Consider the following 12,620-nt stretch of genomic DNA (forward strand, 5'->3'; position numbering starts at 1 on the left):
TGCTCACTTTAATGGAAATAGTTGTTTTCTTAGCATTTTTTTCATCAGAGTATCTTGCGTTTGAGTATAAAAATAATCAGAGATGATCTTCCATCTTAAAGGATGTATGTAATTTTTCAGATGTTGGAAATAAATCATTTAAAAAATGATATACCATTTTTTCAAAAAAGTTTAGTGTGGCAAATCTTTAAATAGGGCATCCATATTGCTTGGATTTTTTTTAAAACAAAGACTACATGGAGCATGTGGTAGGGAGGATTACAAACATCTTTTGGGATCGTATGCTGGGTGGGAGAGCAAGATACAACTTTTTATTTAAATTTTTTTAATCTTCTGATATCGCTTTGCATAGCGTCATATTCTGGACTGTGTGCCTGTGTGGCAGTAGTTTTCTGAGGTGCTTTAGCCGCAGCATTAGAATGTACCATGTGCTGTGCTGTGCTGTGCTTAGTCACTCAGTCGTGTCCAACTCTTTGCGGCCCCATGGACTGTAACCTGCCAGGCACCTCTGTCTGTGGGAATTCTCCAGAAAAGAATACTCCAGTGGGTTGACATGCGCTTCTCCTGGGGTTCTTATTTACTCAGGAATTGAACCTGACTCTCTGGCATCTCCTGCATTGGTAGGCAGAGTCTTTACCGCAGAGCCACCTAGGAAGCTCTAATTCTTAGAACAGTACATATTAAAATTCTTCCCTGGTGGCTCAGATGGTAAAGAATCTCCCTGCAATACAGGAGACCAGTGTTCAATCCATGGATCAGGAAGATACCCTGGAGAAGGGCATGGCTACTCACTCCAGTACTCTTGCCTGGAGAACTCCATGGACAGAGGAGCCTCGTGGACTACAGTCCGTGGGGTTGCAAAGAGTCAGACGTGATTGAGGGACTAATACTTTCACATATTAAAACAATATGTTAAGCTCTAAAAAGTATTATTTTATCCTTTATATGGCTTGCAAGTTAAGAATATGGACTCTGTAATCCATATTCCCAATTGACAGAATTGCCAATTTCTTTTTCCCTTGCTGGGTCTTTTTAGGTTACTTAGGTTAAGTGAGAATATAAAGCACTTAGCATATGCCTGACATACAATGAGCACTCAGTAGATGTTAGCTGCTATCATCATTGTTGTTATCATAAACTTTAAAATCTGTTTTATAGTGAGTGTAACAGGAACATCTTAAAATGAAACAACTGCATCAGAAATGATCAGGGCTTGGGCTCAATATGATAGTTATTAAACCTCGCTTTGAGCTTCTCTTGGCTTTGATGATTTTTAAAAATAATTTTATTTATTTATTTTGGCTGTGCTGGGTCTTCGTTGCTGCACGGTGTTTTCTCTAGTTGAGGTGAGCAGGGGCTACTCTCGAGTTGCAGTGTGTGGGCTTCTCATTGCAGCAACTTCTCTTGTTGCGGAGGGGCTTAGTTGCTCTGTGGCATGTGAGATCTTCCTGGATCAGGGATAGAACCCATGTCTCCTGTGTTGGCAGGCAAATTCTTTACCAGTGAGCCACCAGGGAATCCCCTTGATTTCATTCTTCTCTCGAAAGTTTATCATTCTTTTCCTGACCTCAAGTCAACCTCGTATATAAAAGCCCAATTTTTGTTGATTTGTTTTAAAATTTTCAATTCTGTGTTGTTGGTTTCCAGATTTTCATTGTTTTTTAATTATTTTTTTTTTCTATTTGGTTTGGGAAAACTATAAAGTGAGGTGGACTGTCCGTGCTAAAAAGTTTCCTACTCAGAATTTTTGTTCCCCAGTGTTCACTTGTTTCATAGCCACTGTCTTCATGGCACATTCTCCTGATAAGCAGCTGGAAATGCCCACATGTACTACAGTTGTTTTTCAGACTGTGTGGCACCCATAGCCTTTCTTGACATCTCTTATTCCACTAGGGGTAGTTAAGTTAAAAGGCTTAATAAAAACAAGAGAAACAAAACTCCTTGTTTTATAAATGACGTTCCCCCCCGCACCCTGTGGGGGGCGGAAATTGAAACAGGTATTTTACAGTGCACAGCAATGTCTTTTAACAGTGACATTTTTATCCCAATTCTGTCACTCACTATTTGTCTGTCCTTTTAAAAATTACCTAACTTCTGTATAGAATACAAATTTTTTTATCCTATATATAATAAAAGATTATTGAGATTTAAGTGAGTTGGTCCTCTGGAATAATGCTTAGCATAGAATGAGTGCTCAATAAGTGGTAGTTATTATTAAGATTAACATTATTTCATTATTCTACCAACTTTTCCACTCTCCTCTTTCACTTTCAACAAGAGGCTTTTTAGTTCCTCTTCACTTTCTGCCATAAGGGTGGTGTCATCTGCATATCTGAGGTTATTGATATTTTCCTGGCAATCTTGATTCCAGCTTGTGCTTCTTCCAGCCCAGCATTTCTCATGATGTACTCTGCATATAAGTTAAATAAGCAGGGTGACAATATACAGCCTTGACGTACTCCTTTTCCTATTTGGAACCAGTCTGTTGTTCCATGTCCAGTTCTAACTGTTGCTTCCTGACCTGCATATAGGTTTCTCAAGAGGCAGGTCAGGTGGTCTGGTATTCCCCACTCTTTCAGAATTTTCCACAGTTTATTGTGATCCACACAGTCGAAGGCTTTGGCGTAGTTAATAAAGCAGAAATAGATGTTTTGCTGGAACTCTGTTGCTTTTTTGATGATCCAGCAGATGTTGGCAATTTGATCTCTGGTTCCTCTGCCGGTTCATGTATTGCTAAAGCCTGGCTTGGAGAATTTTGAGCGTTACTTTACTAGCGTGTGAGATGAGTGCAATTGTGCGGTGGTTTGAGCATTCTTTGGGATTGCCTTTCTTAGGGATTGGAATGAAAACTGACCTTTTCCAGTCCTATGTCCACTGCTGAGTTTTCCAAATTTGCTGACATATTGCGTGTAGCACTTTCACAGCATCATCTTTCAGGATGTGAAATAACTCAACTGGAATTCCATCACAGCCACTAGCTTTGTTTGTAGTGATGCTTTCTAAGGCCCACTTGACTTCACATTCCAGGATGTCTGGCTCTAGGTGAGTGATCACACCATTGTGATTATCTGGGTTGTGAAGATCTTGTCTTGTACAGTTCTTCTGTGTATTCTTGCCATCTCTTCTTAATATCTTCTGCTTCTGTTAGGTCCATACCATTTCTGTCCTTAATTGAACCCATCTTTACATGAAATGTTCCCTTGGTATCTCTAATTTTCTTGAAGAGATCTCTAGTCTTTCCCATTCTGTTGTTTTCCTCTATTTGTTTGCACTGATAGCTGAGGAATGCTTTCTTATCTCTCCTTGCTATTCTTTGGAACTCTGCATTCAAATGGAATACTAAAAAGCCTCTTGATGAAAGTGAAAGAGGAGAGTGAAAAAGTTGGCTTAACGCTCAACATTCAGAAAACTAAGATCATGGCATCTGGTCCCATCACTTCATGGGAAATAAATGGAGAGACAGTGGAAACAGTGTCAGACTTTATTTTTTTGGGCTCCAGAATCACTGCAGATGGTGATTGCAGCTATGAAATTAAAAGACGCTTACTCCTTGGAAGGAAAGTTACGACGAACCTAGATCGCATATTAAAAAGCAGAGACATAAAAAAAAAAAAAAAAAGCAGAGACATTACTTTGCCAACAAAGGTCCGTCTAGTCAAGGCAATGGTTTTTCCAGTGGTCATGTATGGATGTGAGAGTTGGACTATTAAGAAAGCTGAGCGCCGAAAAATTGATGCTTTTGAACTGTGGTGTTGGAGAAGACTCTTGAGAGTCCCTTGGACTGCAAGGAGATCCAACCAGTCCATCCTAAAGGAGATCAGTCCTGGGTGTTCATTGGAAGGACTGATGCTGAAGCTGAAACTCCAGTACTTTGGCCACCTGATGCGAAGAGCTGACTCATTTGAAAAGACCCTGATGCTGGTAGGGATTGGGGGCAGGAGGAGAAGGGGACGACAGAGGATGAGATGGCTGGATGGCATCACCAACTTGATGGGCATGAGTTTGAGTAAAGTCCCCGAGTTGTTGATGGATAAGGAGGCCTGGCGTGCTGCGATTCATGGGGTCGCAAAGAGTCGGACACGACTGAGCGACTGAACTGACTGACTGACCAGCATTTTTGGTCAATGGCATAAATGGCTAACAATAATAACCAAAACTTAAAAGACTAAAACTGAAAGGTGAAGTTTTTTATCAGAAGTATATCATTTTCCTGATCAAATTTAGATCTGCACAGTTTTGAACAGCAGAATTCAAAATGTAGAAATAAATAGCAAATAAGAGAATTCAATTGCAGAAGCTCTGAGCCAGATGAAAGGGACCAAAACCAAGCAAGAATAGTAAAACCTCTATAATGAATAAATTTAATCTTACTTATAAAATTTACCTTGTGTTAGAATTCTGCAGAGTAATGAAGGTAATTCCAGTCCAAGGGTAGGAGAGGACTAACGTCCTAGCTCAAGCAGTGGGCAGGAACAGAATGAATCCTTCCTTTTTCTATTACATGTTCTATTAAGGCCCTGAACAGAATGGCTGGTCCCCACTTACGTTGGGAGGGCAGTCTACTAAATCATCTGAAAACACCTTCACAGAAACACCCAGAAGTAATGTCTAATCTGGCCATCCCATGTCCTAGCCAAGTTGATGAAAATTAACCATCACAAGTCCAGCCTTAGTCAATTTGGCACCCATGTGTTTCTCATTAATCTATACTTAATCCAGGTAAAGAAAACAATAAGGTCATAATTCTGCATAACTTCATACAGTTATATCCTGAGCATATCCAGAAATGTACTAATGCCTTCCCCAGAAGAGGTGGTAAAGTTCTTGAGTAATGTTTTCTCTTCTTGATATCTTGTAATTTAATTACAGGGTATACAGTAAAATTAACAATACTTAAATGCTATAATATAAAGTCAGTGCATCTTATATCACATGATAAGAGAACAAGAGAGGAAAGAAAACACACATATTCAAACAAATTCAAACATATTCAAAACAAAACATTCATAGCAAAATTAGGAGGAAATACTCATGGCAGTTACAGTCCTCATTTATGTAACTGATCATGTGGTAGCATTTGTAACTACCTTCTTCCACTACCCACTCTATTCCTTTACCTTCAACAAGCACCCCAGCTGTTCATGGTTCTTTGCTTGGTGGGTTGACCCAAACCTTGAATCCTGAAGGATCTGGGCCATAAGCAATCCTTCCTGAATTGAATTATTGTAATTTTTTTTACCTTAATTAAAAGGCCTGATAATATTAAGAGACACTTGAAAGGATCTCCTATGTTTCACATATATTCTTCCAAATCTCCATTGTAGTGTAGTGGACTACTCGGTAGTGATCAGTCAGTGAAACCAACACCGTAATTCTCTTTTTTTACTTACTAATTCAGATGCATGAGGACTCAAAGTGGTTTGCCTTAACTTCCAGTTTACTGTCTCTCCATGGAAGCATTCCTCCCTCAGGAACTAAGAAATCTAGACCAGCAGAACATAATGTTGCAAAGCAAACATTTTGTTGGTGAGTCTGTAGCAGTAATAGTGTCACTCCTACTTACACCTCTTGATTCCTATATCTGTGAATTATGGGAGAAAAATGACACTGTATATTGCACAGTGATGCACAGCATATTCATTCTTCTGGAGAACGTTGTCCCAGTCTTGTATTGCCACCTAACTGGCACTGGAAATGAGTTTTCAAGTGGTCATTCCACCATTCTGTCAGTCCAGCTGCTTGATATTAGGGAATTTGATAAGACTGATGAGTTCCATTAGCATGGGCCCATTGCTGTTCTTATTTTGCTATGATGTGCACTCCTTGATGAGAAACAGTGCTATGTAGAATACCATCACGGTGGAGAAGGCATTCTGTAATTCCACAGATGATAGTTTTGACAGAAGCATTGCATGCTGGGAAAGCAAGTTCATATCCAGAGTAAGTGTGTATTCCAGTAAGAGCAAAACGTCCCTTCCATTTTGGAAGTGGTCCAATATGATTAACCTGCTGCCAGGTAGTAAGCTGATTACCCCAGGGAATGGTGTCGTATCAGGGGTGTAGTATTGATCTCTGTTGCTGGCAGATTGGACACTTAGCAGTGGCAGTAGCCAGATCACCGTGGTGAGTAGAAATCCATTTTGCTGAGCCCATGTATAATCTCTGTTCCAGCCATTGGTCATCAGCTTATTGGGCTTTCTGAGGATAGAGGCTGACTGGTATCCACAGAATGGGTCATCCCATTCAATTGAGGTTTTTTTTAATGACTTGAAATCTTTTATTCCTCTAACTGGAGAGCACAATTTCCCACTTTCTCTATCAAGCAATGAAAAATATTTGACTCCAAAAGTGAAAAACAAGAAACAAAAAATAAAACAGAACTTTTTAGTGCTCAATAGCAAATAGTATTACAGTTTTCAGAGATGAGCTGGAACTGACCTCATAGTGCAGAGAGCATAGTGTAAGAAGCAGATATTATTATATTTCTTTCATCTAAATAGGGCAACACTGCGGCTTTTGTGATTTGTCCAGCCTAGAAGGGAAGAATGAGAATGCTCTTGCCACAAGAAATTTTGGACCACACTTACCTTAGAGCCTAAATCAGAATCTTATCCATTCAACTGATTTTTTAAAACTCTCTGCTGGAAAAAAAAAAAATTCTCTGCTGAGGTCACCCTTTGGCGAGCATTCACGTGGGAAGCAGCATCTTCACAGTTTTAGCATATTCAGAAAGGTATGTCTCCATACATCTTCCCCAATTTCTTTGTCACCAGTTTTCCCTTTCTTTACATTGAACCAAGGCATGTCCAACATTTCCAGTTCATTCACCATGGACCACCCTTTGGTCCATATTTCAACCAAACAAATGTTAGTTTTTTTTCCTAACCCCCCAAGTCATAGCACTAATGCAGAATCTCCAGTGAGTCCATATCAGTACTAAGAACTGATCCTAATAAAAGCATTTTTGTTCAATAATGCATATGAATGTAATTGAATAGAGCTAGTTGCTATATACAAAAATTGATAATGAGATGAAATTGGCTTAGTGAAGTTAGATTTATTCTGAATACTCTGTTTAAGTGTATCACTGCTTGTATAATTTTCATTAACATGTTTGTACTAATAAACATGGAATTAAAACTCCTTTAGTCTCAGTACAAAAGGGAAAGAAAACACCTACCTGGGCCGGGTGGCAAAATTGTAAATGCTTCTACTACAATTTAGTGTGAGCTGTAACATAAAATACAGGTGAACCTCAGATTGTGGGTTCAGTTCCAGGCCACTGCAATAAAGCAAATATCACAAAAAGTGAGTCACACAAATTATTTGGTTTCCCAGTGCATATAAAAGTTATGTTTACACTGTACTATAGCCTATAAAGTATGCAGTAGCAGTATGTCTAAGAAAAACAATGTATGCACATTAATTAAAAGATGTTTATTGCCAAAAATGCTAACCATCATCTAAGGCTTCAGTGAGTTGTAATCTTTTCGTTGGTGAAAGGTCTTGCCTCAATGTTGATGGCTACTGACTTACCAGGGTGGTGGTTGCTGAAGATTGACAATTTATATTTTTAAAAAGGCAAAGTGAAGTTTGTTACAGCGATTTTGATTCCTTTCATGAAAAATTTCTCTGTAGCATGCAATGCTGTTTGATAACATTTTGCCCACAGTAGAACTTCTTTCACAGTTGGGGTCAATACTCTCAAACCCTGCCAGTGCTTTATTAAGTAAGCATGTGTAATATTCTCAGTCCTTTGTTGTCATTTCAGTAATCCTCATGCATAGTCATCAGAAGTAGATTCCATCTCAAGAAAGCATTTTGTTTGCTTACCCATGAAAAGGAACTCCTCGTGCAAGTTTTACCATGAGTTTGCAGCAAGTCAGTCACATCTTCAGGCTCCACTTGTAGCTCTAGTTCTCTTGCTCTTTTTGTTACATCTGTGCTTACTTCTGCCACTGGTCTTGAACACCTCCAAATCATCCATGAAGGTTAGAATCAGCTTCTTCAGTTAATGTTGATATTTTGACTTCTCCCCATGAATCATGAATTTTCTTAATAGCACCTAGAATGGTGAATCTTTTCCAGAAGGTTTTCAGTTTACTTTTCAAAGATCCATCTGAGGAATGGCTCTTTTTTGACAGCTATAGCCTTAGAAAATGTATTTCTTAAATAATAAGACTTGAAAGTCAGGATTATTCCTTGAACCCTGGGCTGCAGAATGGATGTTGTGTTAGGAGGCATGAAGACATTAATCTCATTTTACATTTCCATCAGAGTTTTTGGGTGACCAGGTGCACTGTCAGTGAACAGTAATATTTTGAAAGGAATCTTTTTCTGAGCATTAGGCTTCAACAGTGGGGCTTATAGTAGTAAGCCATGTCATAAACAAGTGTGCTATCATCAAGGCTATGTCATTAATTTTTAGAGAGCACAGACAGTAGATTTAGCTTAATTCTGAAGGGTCCTAAGATTTTCAGAATGGTAAATGAGCACTGGCTTCGACTTCAAGCCTCTAGCTGCATTAGCCCCTAACAAGAAAATCAGCCTGTTCTTTGAAACTTTGAAGCCAAGCATTGACTTCTCTTCTAGCTATGAAAGCTTTAGGTGGCACCTTCTTCTGATAGGAGGCTGTTTGATCTACATAAAAAATCTATTGTTTAACGTAATCACCTTCATTAATGATCTTACCAAAATCTTCTGGATAAGTTGCTGCAGTTTCTACATTAGATCTTGCTGCTTCACATTGCACATTTATTTTATGGAGATAGCTTCTTTCTTTAAACCTCATAAATCAGTCTCTTTTTAACTTCAAACTTTTCTTCTGCAGCTTCTTCATCTCTTTCTGCCTTCATAGAATTGAAGAAAGTTAGGTCCTTGCTCTGGGTAAGACTTTGGCTTTAAGGAGTGTTGTGGCTGGTTTGATTCTCTGTCCAGGCCACTAAAACTTTTTCCATTATCAGCAGTAAGGCTGTTGCACATTCTTACCATTTATGTGTTCAGTAGAGTAGCACTTTTAATTTCCTTGAAGAACTTTTTCTTTGCATTCACAACTTGGATGTTTGGGACAATAGCCCTAGTTTTTGGCTTATCTTGGCTTTTGACATGCCTTCCTCACTAAGCTTGATCATTCCTAGCTTTCTGTTTAAAATGAGAGAGATGCAATTCTTCCTTTCTCTTGAACACTTAGAGGCCATTGTGGGTTATCAAATGGCCTGATTTCAACAGTGTTGTATCTCAGGGAATAAGGAAACGCAAGGAAAAGGAGAGAAATGCGGGGGATGGCTGGCTGGTCAGTGGAGCCGTCAGAATACACACAGCATTTATCAGTTAAGTTCACCATCTTAAATGGTGTGTGGTTCATGGCACTTGAAAACAATTGCAATAGAAACAGAGCTCACTGATCACAAGCCAAAAATAATAATAATGAAAAAGTTTGAAATATTGTGAGAACAACCAAAATATGACACAGTGACTTGAAGTGAGCAAATGTTGTTGTAAAAACAGCGCCAATAAACTTGGTTTGAAGTAGGGTTGCCACAGACCTTCAACTTATTTAAAAACCAACAAACAAACAGTGTCTTCAAAGTGCAATAAAGTGAAGAGCAATAAAATGAGGTGTGCCTATATTAAATAATACCCACTAAGCACTGTAATTAATAGTTAGATGGTCATGTATGTAAGACTATTGCAGTAGTTCAAAGAAAGATGAGAGCACAAATAAAAACAATGACTGTGAAAATGGAAAGGAGCAGACAAATTCAAGAGGTAGCTGGAAGAAAAACTAAGATTTGGTGATTGATTTGGTGTGGGTTGATATAATAATAGGGGAAGTTTTTACTTGGATGGTTATTAGATGATGGGATCCTTAGCATATAAGAAGGAAAAAATAAGGAGCCCAGTTTTGAAAGGTTGAATGTGAGGTGAGTGTGAGGCTAAACAGACAAAGAAAACCAGTAGGAAGTTGTGAATATGAATCTGTAGTTTATTAGAAAGATCAGGGTGAGAATATGGACTTGAGAGTCGTCACTCTTTATATATCTGTATATCTGTCGATTTCTATCTATATTTATTGTCCTTAGAGTTCCATTATTGTATGTTCCTCTTCCTCTCCCCCCACTTTGTTTGGTTTTTTTTTTTTTAACTATTTTGCAGATTCTTCCTTGGTGATCTCATCCATTGTCTATATAAAATTATATAGAGTAAAAATATGATATACATTGTATCTGATAATGTCTTTGTATGGGCTGTATTAGACAATAGATGAAATCACATAGGAGGAATCTACAAAATAAGAAAATTAACAGAAAGATTGAGAGAAAATACAGAATATAGAAACCCTGAGGCCTGCTGATTGACACACACACATATACACACATACACACACAGACATGTTTATAATGAAGTAGTGGAACTGACGGAGCAGACAGAGAAGATAGGAAGTAAAACCATGAAAGGGTAACACCTCAGAATCTAGGGGAGGAGAAATTTTTAGTGAGTGGTCAGTTGTTTTAAATTCCGTAGACTATCTGGTGAAGCTAAGAGCTGAACAAAAGGGCTTTCCATTGAGCTTTTATATTGTTATTGGATATTAATACTGTTAGTGATTAGAGCAGTTTCATCAAGAGTTGAAGGCTAAAATTAGTTTGTAGTGGATTGAGGAACAAACTGGAGAGAAGAGAAATAACATGTACACTGTAGAGTGAATCCCTTGAACAATAGAGGATGATTAGAAGTTTTGTAAATTTTATTGCTAAAAATTTGTTCCCAATATTAGTAGTTTTTTTTTTTTTTTAACACTTGGTTGGATGGGTTGGTTTACACCAAATCAATGATTCCATTCTCATATTGGCCATTTGGGTTTGATGTGTTCCTTGGGCCCTCCTAATAGAGTCTTAACAAGTAAGCCTGAATTACTGTTGTCAGAGCTTTAAATTAAAGGCAAAAGATTCTAGTATTACTCATAAAATAACTGTGATCTAATTAAAACAAAAATCATGACACCTGCATTTTGGATGCAGCCATTCTAAAACTGTGTCATTTTTCTGTTTGGTAAGGTAAGTATTTGCTAAGGTGATATACCTATTGCAGATCTATTTCTTATATTGAAATATTATTTTAATAGTATCAGAAAGTAACTTGGAGATTTAAAACTGAGTTTAAAAGTTCTCATTTGCCCAGTAGGTGAACTGTGCATTTTTAAAACATGTAACTTTTTGAGTTGGGCAAAGGAGTACTGTATATTTTAATTAAGTATTTAATAGTTTTTAAATAGTTTTAATTTGATATCTCTTTTGTTCCTAAGATATTAAAGAGTAAAAAGACCCATTATTTACTTATGTTAGTTCAGTAGGAGATTATTCTCTGTGACTCTTATTTTGGAATTTTGAGTTGTCACTATTTTTTAATCATGTAGTAATTACTACCTGAATTAAATGTGAAGTGATAGTTTATTTTAGGAAGTCTTTTATAGTGATGAATAAACACCTTTTTGAACATCTTTGTGTACAAACAAGTTCGAAAGGGGATTTCTTAAATAGCTACATTGGTGTAAAGTAGGAAAGGAGATGGAAGAGTTTCATCCTTTCATGGTTAATTTCTTTATGCAGCATCGTTGCTTCTAGCAGTCATTTTCATGAGTATATTTAAAGAGATCAGTACATTTCTAACAGCAAATACATTTTTGTTCTTTTGGGATTTAGGATGGTTTACGTTATTATAGATGCCTTATTTTTATTCCTATTAGGTTAAAATAAAATTTTCAGTAAATTTGTACTTGTCTTCTGTAGTCTATATCAGTGCTGTCTAATATCAATATAATGTGAGCCACATGTGCCTTTTAAAGTGCCATAAAAAAAAGGAGTAACTAACAATGAAATTAATAAATAACAAAGTTTTGTTTGATTAAATAAGTATTTTAACTCAGTACATTTGAAATATTGTGGAATTAATAAGTAATAGTTTTATTTGATTAAATCAGTATTTTAACTCAGTATGTTTGAAATATTATTTCAACATACAATAAGTATTAAAATTAATGAGATATTTTGCCTTTTTATTTCACATTAAGCATTCAAAATCCAGTTTGTATTTTACACTGACAACCTTTCTTAATTTGACTAGCCACATTTCAAGTGCTCAGTAACCATATGTGACTGGTGGTATGGTGTTATTCAGTTCAGGTCTATAGAGCTGGAACAAATTCTTAGTATCTGGATGAATGGACAGATAAAAGAAGATATTTATCTTCTGTGAATTGGATTCGATTATAAACATCTGATAATGTGATCATCATTATAGATATCAAACCTGGAATTTTTTATTTTCTGGAAAGGAGATAAGCTGGAAGTACTAGGTAGATGGAACTTTTACAATCTGGTTACCCTCAATAGCTGTATTGTGTAATTGCACTTATTATATATACGTGTTCAAAATTCTGAAAAATTTCAGTGTATGTCTATAACTTGTAGCATAAATGCAGTTCCAACTACAATGAAGATTTTGTGCTACAGCTAGAGAAGGAATTGGTCCAAGCCCGTCTGAGTGAAGCTGAGTCTCAGTGTGCGCTGAAGGAAATGCAGGATAAAGTTCTGGATATAGAAAAGGTAAGAACAACATAA

General features: G+C 37.1%; 1 protein-coding gene across 8 annotated transcripts in view; it reads left to right on the forward strand.

The window, feature by feature from the left end:
• Positions 1-12,620, forward strand: part of EVI5 (ecotropic viral integration site 5) — a 227,002-nt gene that overhangs the window by 126,062 nt on the left and 88,320 nt on the right. For 6 of the 8 annotated variants that reach the window (XM_043460636.1, XM_043460632.1, XM_043460640.1 and 3 more), the window contains one exon: positions 12,471-12,605. In XM_043460636.1, coding sequence (XP_043316571.1) covers positions 12,471-12,605 — 135 coding nt within the window. The remainder of the gene's footprint in view (positions 1-12,470; positions 12,606-12,620) is intronic. The other 2 variants (XM_043460635.1, XM_043460639.1) reach the window with 1 other exon arrangement.

The sequence above is a fragment of the Cervus canadensis genome, chromosome 2 (assembly GCF_019320065.1).
Source record: "Cervus canadensis isolate Bull #8, Minnesota chromosome 2, ASM1932006v1, whole genome shotgun sequence".
Taxonomy (NCBI): Eukaryota; Metazoa; Chordata; class Mammalia; order Artiodactyla; family Cervidae; genus Cervus; species Cervus canadensis.